General features: G+C 38.9%; 1 protein-coding gene across 1 annotated transcript; it reads left to right on the top strand.

The window, feature by feature from the left end:
• Positions 1 to 728: 728 nt before the first annotated feature.
• c18h16orf89 (chromosome 18 C16orf89 homolog) lies at positions 729 to 11,822 on the top strand. The gene is made up of 9 exons (XM_042393355.1): positions 729 to 808; positions 2,604 to 2,893; positions 5,194 to 5,346; positions 6,601 to 6,751; positions 7,455 to 7,572; positions 7,670 to 7,832; positions 9,625 to 9,729; positions 10,021 to 10,110; positions 11,320 to 11,822. Exons 2-9 carry the CDS (start codon positions 2,716 to 2,718, stop codon positions 11,421 to 11,423), a joined length of 1,062 nt encoding a protein of 353 aa, XP_042249289.1. The 5' UTR covers positions 729 to 808; positions 2,604 to 2,715; the 3' UTR covers positions 11,424 to 11,822.
• Positions 11,823 to 12,522: the final 700 nt, after the last annotated feature.

Here is a 12,522-nt window from a genome sequence, read left to right as displayed (position 1 = left end):
TTTTTTATCTTGTTAGTAAAAGTTTGTTGTTTTTTTTAAAGAAGAAAGAAAACCCGTGTTCGGGTATTTCAGAAATAAAATGTCAGTATTCAAATAATTAAGCACTCAACCACTCTGTTTGTCATTATTATTCTGATTTCTCTCTGACAGTGTATTTACAGTACAATATAGGTGATAAGAAGCCTTAATTGATTTTAAAATTAGATTTCAAACAATACATAAACCAAACCTAAAGGGATCATAGATTTATTAAACCCCTAAAACTGTGTGCTTTCTTCAAAATATCTTTTCTTTTCCCTTCAATAACAGTCTTACTCATTATTACAATGGTTATTATTATTATTATTATTATTCATGTGCATCTTGTGCTGTGTTCTGTGTCTCTGTTGCTTGTATCCAAAGCATTTATTACTGTTTTCTGCATTAGTAAAGGTTTTTTTTAATCTGAACTTTTAAAACAAAGACAAAAGAAAAACATAGAGCTCTGATGAAATCTGAGAGCTTTTTCATACTTCCTTCAATCAGATAAAAAAAAAACCACACACTTCTGTTGCGTTACTTCTTTTTTTGGTATGACTTCAGACTTTTTTCAGGTTTTTAATGTTACAACACTAAAGGATGGTTATCTCATACAAAACCTGAAGCATTATAGACAGACTTACATTAAGAAGTTATTGAACACTGAACAAACAACTCTACATGTTAAAGAAGAAGCAGGAAAACAACACCAACAACTTCTTAGTTGTGCTAAATTATCTGATGATTGATGACTTCAGTGTCAGTGGTGGAAAGTAACTACAATTCTGAGGTGAGTATTTCTATTTTATGCTTTTTTTATACTTCTACTCCACTACTTTTTAGTCCTCCATTACATTTATTGGACAGATTTAGTTAGTTACTTTGCAGATTAAGATTGTACATATAACAGTACATAGGCCTATTACATTACATGTTTATGCATAAGTAACAATTAGCCAATAACGTAACACTAGTAGATGCTTTTCTGGTGCAGAGCGAGTAGTCTACTTTTACTTTTGTTACTTATAATGAAGTATATTTTTGTTGTTATACGATTACTAAGTTAGGGATCTGAATACTTCTTTCACCACTGTTCAGTCACTGTGTTACAGCTCCATGCAGCTTTATTTAACTACATGATTGACGTGATTACTTTGTGTTTTAGAAAGTTTATATCAGGAAAACTGGTGACGGAATGAAGTAGAAGTGCATGTATGTATATATATATATAGTATATTTTGTGGGTACATGGGTGAGTACCGGTATGTATGTGAGTAGATATAAACACCTGTATGTGTGTGAGTGTATAAATGGTTTTATACAGTATCTGTTAGAGGTGAAGATGAACAACTGGAAGTTTACAGGACTCAGGACTAAGTTAAGGCTCACAAACTCTGCTCTGTTTTTCTTAATATCCAAAATCTTAATATATATTATTTGATACCATCTTCTCCAAACTGAAATAAATAAATAATATTATTGATAAGAAGCTTTTCAACAATCTTGCAGAATGGTGCACAGAGAACAACCTTCTGCTCAATGTCAGTGGAGCTGAGGTGAAGCAGGTGAACGGTTTGAAGTCGTATCAGCATCACATAGAACCTGTCCTGGACATCACACATCTCCACCCTAGTAAAAAAAGAAACGACTGTATTTCTTAAGGAAACTTAAAATGGCAGAGTTCCCTCCTCAAGTTCTTGTTAACTCCTACAGAGGAGCAATAGAAAGCATCCTGACTGGAAACATAACAAATAAGCATGAGATGTGCAGACAGGAAGTCTCTGTAGCAGGTGATTAAAACCGCCCAGAACCTCATCGGTAACCATCTACCGAGCGTCAGTACCCACAATACCCACCCCAACCACAGCCTGGTCTCCCTGCTGCCGTCTGGCAACAGATACAGAAGTATCCGCTGTCGTACCACCAGACTACAGAGCAGCTTCTTTCCTCAGGCTGTGAGACTCCTCAATTCATCCTCCGCGCTGCAACATAAATAATAGTTTTGTTTTTGTGACTTGCTGTTTGTTGGTCCATTTGTGCGGTTTCAGTTCTTGTGTGTGGCATTGAGAGGCTACAGTTCGTTGTACAAAATTGTACTTTTTAAAAAAAAAAATAGATAGATACACTACAATTACAATAAATCTTGACTTTGTGCTAGACATACATTATAAATATCTTTAAAGTACTTAGTGAAGCTGTAAACGGAACAGCGGTCCTGCGCATGCTCAGTAGCGTCTTACACAGAACTACTCTCCGGAGACTGAAAACGTGATGCTGTTATTCGTCTTTGGAGCCGTTTCTAAACAAACTAACGTGACCAAACTCTTCATGATGGAGGATCATGTCAGCCAGTGCAGCGGTGTGACTCACTGACGTGTTTTTAATAAGATATATCAGCTTTGATAGACACACGACACTAGTTAGTAGATCAGTTCATTGCTGGTTTGGCTCCAAACATGAAGGAAAAAAACGATAAAAAATCACAAGAATGATCTTTAAACCTGCTGCCTTATTTCCACCACTGTTTTTTTTTTCAATGACACCCCCTCTGACGTCACGTGCCCCCCCCTCTCCCTCCACTCCAGTTAGTGGAGAGACATATCCGACCTCCCTGCACCTCTCTCCGCCTGTCTGTAGCGGAGAAAGTGTCCCGGAGCCTCCAGGCTGGATATCATCCGAGTGAGAGAGAGAGACATCATGCGGGCAGCGAGGCTTCATGTGGCCGCGGTGCTGGCGCTGTTTGCCGCAGTGTCCGGGGCGCAGGCGGAGGTGATCGATGACATCCTGAGCAGCCTCTCCAGCGGAGCGTCCTTCCTGGAGAGACAACACGAGCACATCAACCTGGACGGAGTGGTCGGGTTCCTCATGCTGCAGGGTGGGTCAACAACTCAACCTCAGAGAGAAACATCAGGAAGACATCTGCAGTGTTTGTTTGTTTGTTTGTTTGTCCGGGGAGTATTCAGATCATTTATTGAGGTAAAAGTAAACAATCCATAGTATAAAAACAGTGAAAATACAATAGTAGGATCAGCAAAATGTAGTTAAAGTCATGCAGGATGTTTCCTCTGTCAGACCTGCAGAACACTTTGTCCCTTTTTTTGTTTTTCCGCAATAAGAGCTCATTTTAACTGAATGAAAGAAACACATTCAACATATGAACTTATTTATTCATTCTTTATTTTTAGCAAAAAATATTTATCTGTAAATCTGCACAGCAGGTGTTAATTTCTAATCTGATTGATTGAGAACGAGCCAATATTATTTAAATTATTTTTTGCATAATATAGCCTAATATAATATAATATTATGATATGAAAATGTTAAAACAGATATATAGGTTATGCAGGTTATATTGGGGGTTGGTTGCCATGACAAAACTTTTCTTTTGAAGTGCTGCTGTGGTCTAAAAAAGTTTGGGAAGCGCTGGTCTAATCTATAACAATTAATCATATTTTATAAACTGATCATGTCTTTTACGTAAAATGTTAACCCTGAAAAGTATCTACAGCTATTAAATAAATGCTGTAAAGTACAACATCTTCCTCTGTAATGTGGTAGATGCTCAACTAAAATATACATACCTTAAAACTGTACTTAACTGTAGTACTGGAGTAAATGTACAAAGTTCAACTACTGGCTATAAAGCACCATTATAACTGATATACTGGCTATTTTACATGGTGTGAGTGTCTCACAACAAAAACTTGTCTTTGCTCCAAATTAAACAGCACTGAGGATTCAAACTCAAAGTTGGGTAGGAGGTCCTTTTTAATTCCTAGTTGAACTTTGACAAAACAAAAAATGAAGTTGATTATTTATTGCTGTCGTTCAGTTAAGAAACACCGATCACCAACTTCCCTCTTTTCTTTCCAACATTTCAAACAATCGATTGTTTTTTTGTCCTTGTTCAAACGAAGAAGCTGCAGCATGTTTATTCCACTTCATGGTCACTAACTCAGAGACTCAGCGTTTCAGATATCGTCCTGGGACTGGCTTCACTCCTCTGGCTTCCTGTTAAATTTAGGATTGAATTTAAAATCCTTTTAATTACTTTTAAGGCTCCAGCGTATCACAGGTCCACCGGCCACTCAGAGCTCCTGGTTTTGCTCCGACTCCTTTTTTCCAACAGCGCCTGTATAGAGATGAAAGAGCTTGTTCAACATTATAATTATAATAATTCAAACAAAATACAAACAATAAAATAGGAGAAAAAAGAAAAAAAAAACAGTAATGCTCAATAAAATCGCATAATGAACAGTTATTTAAAATAACAAAGACGTTACAAAAAGACCCACAGTGCACAGCATTAAACCACAAAGTCATAAAAAGTATATATATAAAAAATCAGCTTGAAAGTCTGTAAGGATGTGAAATCAAATTAGTTCCAGATGGAAATAAAACAGTTATTGAGTGAACGCTGCCCAGATCTTCCTGAACTGTCTTTTCCTGACATGGTAGCAGGATGTTTATTCATTGATCCAGTGTGTTTGTGAGGTCACGAAGGTCAGATTTACAGTTTACTAAAATGCATTTTTCCAGCTGTACTGGTCGGTAAAATGAAGTGTTTAACAGAGGATCCTGTGGAATATTCTTTTCTAATAATTTAATTTTATACAGTATTTACTAAACTCTACATTCACTGGGAAATAACAGATCATATGTCAAAGGTTTACATTTATGATTTGACATTTCCAGCACACAGATGAGATATTATTATTAAATCCTTGTGTGCTCCGACTTCTGGTGAGAAGGCTCCCAGTTTATAGAACAGAAACGTACTGGTCAGGACCAGTTACAGTTAACAAAGTCTGGTGGACAAACTGTAGATCAGCGATATTGTTTCTATATTTGTTTATTGATTTATTAACATTTATAACAGCAAGTATGAGTGACTCTTTAGAAAGTTGTTATTAAAATCCTGAGGGGAAGATAATCGTCTCTACAAAATTCATGTAAATCCATCTAATAGCTGTGAAGATATTGTTGAAGTCAGAATATCACCAGAGTCAGTATGTTTCATCCTCTGGGGATCATGATGCTGCATCCAGTAGTTGTTGAGGTGTTTCAGTCACAAAACAACACAACAGACATGACTTCAGTAACAGTTGTTGAGCTTTAAGTGTTAATAAGATTGTGTTTGATCCTGATTCGTCTCCGTGCTGTCGTGTGTCTCAGCTGAACTGAAGGAAGCCGTTCGGACGTGGCCTCACTCCGACCCGATCAGCTGGGCTCAGAGAACCACCGCCGTGGCTCTGGTCAAACGTCTCGACCAAAGCTTCGACAAGGCCGTCGCCGCCCTGCAGCAGAACGACCCCAAATACTACCAAGGTGAGACCTGTGGTGTGATGTCAACAACAACAACAACAACAACAACAACAACAACAACCAGTACCTCTCAGTACTTTTACTGCACTTTTACCAGTTGAACACCTTTTCATGTGACAGTGTGAAGCCAGAGCCACTCATCAGGTGACTGTGGTGATATAAACAGTTAATACATGTAGATATATTTTAGTAAACAGTTATAATGGTTTAAGTCTCTTTTTGCAGTGAAAAATAATGTCTCTCTATAAGCTCAGTGATCCTCAACCTTCTTTTGCTTGTGATCCTTTGATACAAACCACTTTCCTGCTTTATAATGATTTTCTCTTCTCTGATCGTGTCATTAACCAGTCAGATTTCCACATTTTCACTCCGTGTCGTCCTGTTGATTAATATTCTTTTAATCTTGTGCGCACATGTTGGTCCTTCAGAAGTCAGTTTGAAGTCAGAACGTAGAAGAAAACTATGTGTTCAATAATTCAAGAGTGAAAACCGTGGAAATAATTATTTTATTATTAACGCACTAATCCTAAATAAATAAACACATTTCCTTGAGACTTGATACTTAAAGGTAGATAATGTTCTACTTAATGTCCTTTACTGCCTGAAGTTTATTTATTTTTTATCAGAATATTAATTGTTTAATATTAAGTATCTGACAAACATGTTGCCATAGTGAAGTCTTCCTCTCAGGCTGCATATGGGAGACTAGTGGGTCCGCTACACCTGCAAGAGACTCCCTCAAAAACCTTCTGGGTTTTAATCCATATGGGCGTCTCTGCAGGAAGTAGCAGTGCACGCTTCGGCGAGCTCTGCAGCGGTCTCGGCCCGTGCTCTGACTAATCCAATTAGTCCGATAAGCAACTTGAGACAATCCAGCAACATTTCGGCTAATCTATATAAACAGATATATCAATATGAATGCAGATAAATAAAAACAAGCTAATAAAAAGCTAAATCGATGGGTTCCGAGAGGTTCCTGCATTTCAGCCGATGCGTTCTGCCTCTTTTGCTCTCCACGTGGACTGTTTACCTGCATGCAACCAAAGCCTGCTCCAATGTGATTGGTCAATACTACTCGGGACTACAAGCAGAAACCAGAACACTTCCAGAACCAAAATCTTGTCTAAAGATTCTGCATTTATATGCAAACATCTGTTTATAGAGTTTAAATAATAATCCTTGAGGTCTTATCTGACATACAGATGATTTTGAACGCCGCCTGTTTCTTCCTTCCGTCCTTCCTGTTTTGTCGTCCAGAGTTTGAGCCCCTGCTGTCCTGGAGGTTCTGGTTGATTCCTCAGGAGTGGAGCTCCACAGATCCCAGTCTGGTCTACCCCTCCACCATGACCACCGAGTGCTACGACGAGCAGCTCAGCGACAAGTGTCTGACGCTGCTGCTGGGAACCTGGTACGAACACAAACGGCACCGAGAGACGGAACAACCGCAAAACATTTAAACTGGTTTACATTTACAGTTTCTATATGGAGATTAAATACGGAGATCAATACTGGAAACATACACCATTATATTGATTTCAAACATATTGCTTAGCCATCATGTGTGGAAAAGGCATTCAAAAGGTCTAAAAAAGCATGTAGTAATGTATGGAAGATTCAAAATGCCTGTATTAGATTTAATTAAATGATGAAATAAAGTTAAATACATTACACATTGTTATATGTATTTATTTCTTATGTTTGCATGTCAAAATTAAATGAAAAACACACATTTAAAAGATCAATTATTTAGATTTTTGTCTTTTACAACTGAATGAATTGTTTTTCACTAATTTGCCACGTCAAACTCAAATCACAGCACAGAACACAAAGTGAGGAGGTTTATTGCATCTTCATAGAAGCTGATCAATACTGAATCCAACACAGTCATAAGTTTTCATGAGGAGGTTCAGGGAAGCTTTCATCTTCTTATCTTTCATGCCAAAATAAAAAAAACAATCAACTGTCCGTCACAGCTTTTTTAAAATCTCAGCATTTTAAGTCTTTCATACGACCCTGTTATAGACTAAAGAAAAGGGAAAAATTGATCAAAAATGAATGTAATTGTTTGCTTTATTATGAGGAAACTCAAATCTCTCTGTCTGTTTGAGCAGGAAAATGAACGGGACGCCGTGCATCGTCACCAAACCCTGCCGGGACACCATGACTCGTTTCGGTTGTCCACATTACTCTCTGTCCCACCAGCTGCTCTACTTCATGATCGGAAAAATGGTGAGAAAAAACAAAAAAACTCCAGAAATGAGCCGACTCGTCACTGTATTTATTACCTCGACTACTACGCTGACTGTATCTCTTGTTTCCCTCTCAGAAAGGCTGCTCCAACCTGCTGAAAGGCGACACGCGAGCGTCGCGCGCCAACATGACCGAACGCAACTACGAGAAGATCTTCTGCTCCAACATGATGAAGACCAACCAGGACATCATCAAAGACGGTCTGACCGAACAGACGGTGGACATCTTCATTGAGAACAGTGAGTGTCCTCTTCACGTGGGATTAGGAACTCTGAGGAATGACGCAAAAATTTGAGCATCGTGCGATGACCCCCGTCATCCTCTGGGAGTTTGTATCGTCTCTAAGGCCACATTTACACTGCATATCTTAATGCCCGGTTCCGATTTTCTGCCTATATCTGATTTTTCTGACCGGCTGTTTGCATCTATTTTTACAAGTGACTGATATCCAATACCTTTGTCTACACTTGCTTAACACTTGAAACAACCCGCATGCGTAAACGAGGGTTTTTTACGAATATTTGTTTCATACAAATATTTTAACAATTATTTGTTTTCGGGAAGAAAAAAAAAATGTGTTAAATATCAGCGCACAGGTCGGTTACATCACTATCTCAGTGTCTCTCCTCTGCTCCGCTGTGACGTCTATCAGCAGGTCTCAACGAGGGGAGTCACATCCACCTGCTACATGATGCACATTTCTTAATTTGGACATCACTCCCAGAGTTGGGGGTGTTCCCCAGAGATAAAGCTGAACTACTGACACATATGAACACTTATTGTAACACTTTAATTTTCTAAAATTAAAAGCGTAATAAAAACAAAAACAGGAGTTTTAAGCCTCTTTCCACTTTTATTCGAATACAAATAATTTTGCTGCCTCAACAAATACAAATACAAATACTGAGCTCTCTGCACATCCCTACTACTTACTGTAACTCAGTGCACTGATGTTACTTAAGCCACAGCTGTAGTTCCTCTCAGGGTTGCAGCTTTGTTGCTCTTTTCTTCTCTCCCTACAGGCACCCGTTTGTTTTGGTCATGCGGATTTAGTTCTTTGCTTTGCTTTCATGCTTTTAACAACATCCACACACCCACATTCTCCACTCATGCATCACATACACCACTGAGACCGCTGACTTCCACACCCCATACTTAAATATTTAGTTAACTCTTGTTACCGCTCTTGGTTGTTTGACTGCCTGATCTCCCCTCCACCGGTTTCGATCGGATTTTCAGGTTATTGTGCTGAGTAACTTCGGTGATGTGGTGTTTCTTTTGGCCTCGGTTGAAGCGTGATGTTTCCAAGTATGTCAGGATGAGCCTCCTCCTCTTTGTCCCCTTCCAGTTGTTAGCCAGCTGTTTGAGCATTTGTGCATTTGTGAGAAAGATTAAAGGCAGAAATTGAAAGGAAACAAACAAAAACGAGGGAAGTTCAACAGTGTATCAACGCTGTGTGCCTCCAATTTCTTCAAAAATTCCCAAAATTAAGTTCCTTATGTGCAAATCCATCTCTCCTGGAATGATACAGTTTGGTTTAACGCACTTTTTGGCCGCACTTTCGTCCTGTGTCCGTCCAGAGACGGTGGAGGAACTCTCATTTCAGGAGGTCAGGAGGGCAAACGATTAAGGGATCAATTTTTGGTTAATGTGTTAATTGTTTTCCTTTTCATTATTCCATCTTCTTGTCTTCTGTTCCTGCCCTCCTTCTTAAATTGCTTCTTTTCAGGTACGTGGTTGTGGAAGCAGGTAAGAGGCTAGTTTGGAGGTCTTCAGTTCGGTTTTTGGGGGTTTTTTTTGTTTGTTTGGAGGAATTTGCGGTGATCCTGTCGGGACCTCGTCTTAACCTCGACAGTATTACTTTACTGGAGGATGAAAGCAAAAGACCGGATGGGATTTAACCCTGAAAACTGTGCTGTGACTAAAAGGATTTTACTCACCTACTGGCAGAATTTCTTGTTTTGAGAAAAATAAAAACTCTTGAAGGTTGAATCTGTAGCTGACCTGAGTTGCTCTCCTCTCTGTCGACAGTCCTGATCTGTGGATTGGCCGGTTTCTCTGACTTCTACAAAGCTGACTGGCTGCAGCACATCCTCCGGCTGCAGGACGAGGAAGTCGGCTGCTTTGGAAGAGACAGTGAGTGTTTGAACAGCATCATAATAATTATGATTCATTATAAAGACAGTTACCTGCATTTTTTTTAAACTGATTATGTCAAGATAATGACTTTTTATTAATTAGAATTAGAATTTTTAGTTTAGTTTTTATTTTGCATCTTGTTTTGTGGACATAAATGTAGTTTTTCTCATATCGTGGTCTAATTCCTGACGTCTAACGCCTTCAGATCTCAGTTAATCTGGTTTAAATGAAAACTTGTTTTTTTTACTTTATAAACAGTTTATTTTCTCTGCTGTTTTTTTTTCTCAGAGAGCATCATCTCTCAGATCATCGGAGACGAGCTGCTGGAGCAGCTGCAGCCTCACAGGAGGGTGAAGAGAAGGGAGAAGATACTTCCTGGTCAGTTTGTGTTCATGTGACCTTCATGAACACTTAATGCTTCTATACATCCGTCCCAGTCTGGTGAACGCGATATCTCAGGAACGCCATGAGGGAATTTCTTCAAATTTGGCACAAACGTCCACTTAGACTCAAAGATGAACTGATTAGATTTTGTTGGTCAAAGGTCAAAGGTCAGTGTGACCTCACAAAACACGTTTTTGGCCGTAACTCAAGGATTCATACGCTGATTATGACAAAGTTGCACACAAATGTCTAATAGGATAAAATGATGACATTTTATATCCAAAAGGTCAAAGGTCAACTTCGCTGTGACATCATAATGTTCTGTAAAAACACTTTTCTGGCCGTAACTCAGGAACAGAAGGAGGGATTATGACCATGTTTCACATTTGGTCAGATATTGAACACTGACACTAATCTGATTAAACTTCTTCAAAGTTTTCACTACAAATATTATATGAATCTGGACAGACATGGATGTGAACTGCAACCTGACTGGTCGGTGGAGACGTACAACTGCGAGGCTATAATTCTAGTTCACAGATATATCAGCATGTTGTCAGTAAACTAAACCATCTCATCTCAGGGTTTGTCGGCTGAGAATCATTAGCGACAGACTTCAAAGTGTCTCTTCACTGTTGCTGCTGTGAAACATGAAGTCGCAAAAAACTGACATGCTTCCTCGCTAGAAAAATTAATTGATTAGTTGTTTCAGTTCTACTCCAATCCAGTCCCTAGAAGGATTTTCAGTACCTGAGGAAGCACTGGGAGAGATTTACATGTGTAAAACTGAGTGACAGAGTTTTTGTTTTGTCAATTTAAATGATTCTTTGCGTGATAATAATTTATATGCAAAATATAATTTACAGGACAGTATGCGCTTGCAAAAAATCTATTTCTGTACTCAAAATGTCTCATCGTGGCTATAAATATAAATCTGTTAGTTTGAGTCGAGGTATTAATCATTTCTGACTTTCCTTCTTTTCCTTCTGATCAAATATAAAAAACTTGTTTTCTCCTGACGGTGAAATTAAACTCTACTTTTCCTTTTGAAAAGTAACAGGAAACATAAAAGATAGGATTCATTTTACTGCTGATGTGCAAAAACATAAACATTTGCATATATTTTACTTGTAACGGAGCGTGTTGGTGAGATTTTCTCTCCTGCTGCTCATTTTAACAGAAAGTTTCTGTTGTTTTCCTCAGACGGCTGCTCCAGTCACATAACGGCCGTGGCTGTCGGCGCTCTGGGAGGATACCTGAACTATTACCTGACAGAACAGGACATAACGAAGAGGCCGCTCTCGTGAACGCCTCCTCACCCTGCTGGGGGGGGCGGGGATACGTTCACATGAGCAAATCGTCGTAGATCATCAGGTAGAGATGTTCTTCAAAAGGTTGGACACCGGTTCCCGACACAATACGTTGCTTTATGAACACAGTCGTAAGATGATGAAAATGCTGGGATGTGTTTGACACCAAATGGAAACTTAAAGGGGACATATTCTGCTTTTTTTTGTGATTTTCTGTTATTTATATCCTGTTATGATATCAGATGTTAAACACGGTTCCTAAATTTGAGGTGAACGTATGTAAAAAATGCTGCCTGCAAGTCAAAAGTCAGGGCACGGATATATTTGAGTTTATATTTGGAGCAAAGAAGGAGAAAAAGAAGTGAAATCCTGCTACTGTAGTTAGTTTTTACGTAGCCTCTGGAGCTTCCTGAAGCTGACCAATCAGAACAGAGTGGGCTCATTGTGAGGGGGGGGGGCCTTAAAGGTGCAGTGTGTGGTATTTAGTGGCATCTAGAGGAACAGACTTGGCAGAAATGGAATATAATATTCAATGAGCCCTTTATATCTGCAACCTCATCGCTAGATGCCACTAAGTCCTTCACACTGGTCCTTTTAAAGAGACAGGAGCTAAAACGGCCTGTTTCAGACAGAGGCTGAAAGGACCAGTAGAAGATAAATAAGGAGTTTTTAACTGGAAATCATGCAGATAGATTGAAAATATTCCAGTAGAGCCCCATGATATAAATATAGAGCTGGAAATGTGCAGAATATGTCCCCTTTAAGAGATTTTTTTTTTCTATCTTCATTGTTTTCCTGTTGGATTATGTGATTATGAGGAGGACCACGGCTTTATCCCCCATGTGTTGAATCTCTTTTAGAGCTTTGGAACTAATTAATCTCAAACAAGATGCCTTTTGAAATTAGCGATGCTCCGATCCTTATTATAAACACCCTGACTGATTGAAAAAGGGGGAAAATCTGATCTTCAACAAACTGGTGTCAAAGGTCGTTCATGTTCCTGCTGAGCTTCATGTGGACTCCAGATGTTTCTAGTGATTGCTGGGAGGCTAATTAAGAGTTTATTTATTTCCTGAATGAAATCAGGGGTTTTAGA

This window comes from Thunnus maccoyii, chromosome 18, assembly GCF_910596095.1.
Source record: "Thunnus maccoyii chromosome 18, fThuMac1.1, whole genome shotgun sequence".
In the NCBI taxonomy this organism is placed as follows: domain Eukaryota; kingdom Metazoa; phylum Chordata; class Actinopteri; order Scombriformes; family Scombridae; genus Thunnus; species Thunnus maccoyii.
Note: the sequence above shows the minus strand (reverse complement) of the source record. Positions and strands in the feature narration are given on the sequence as shown.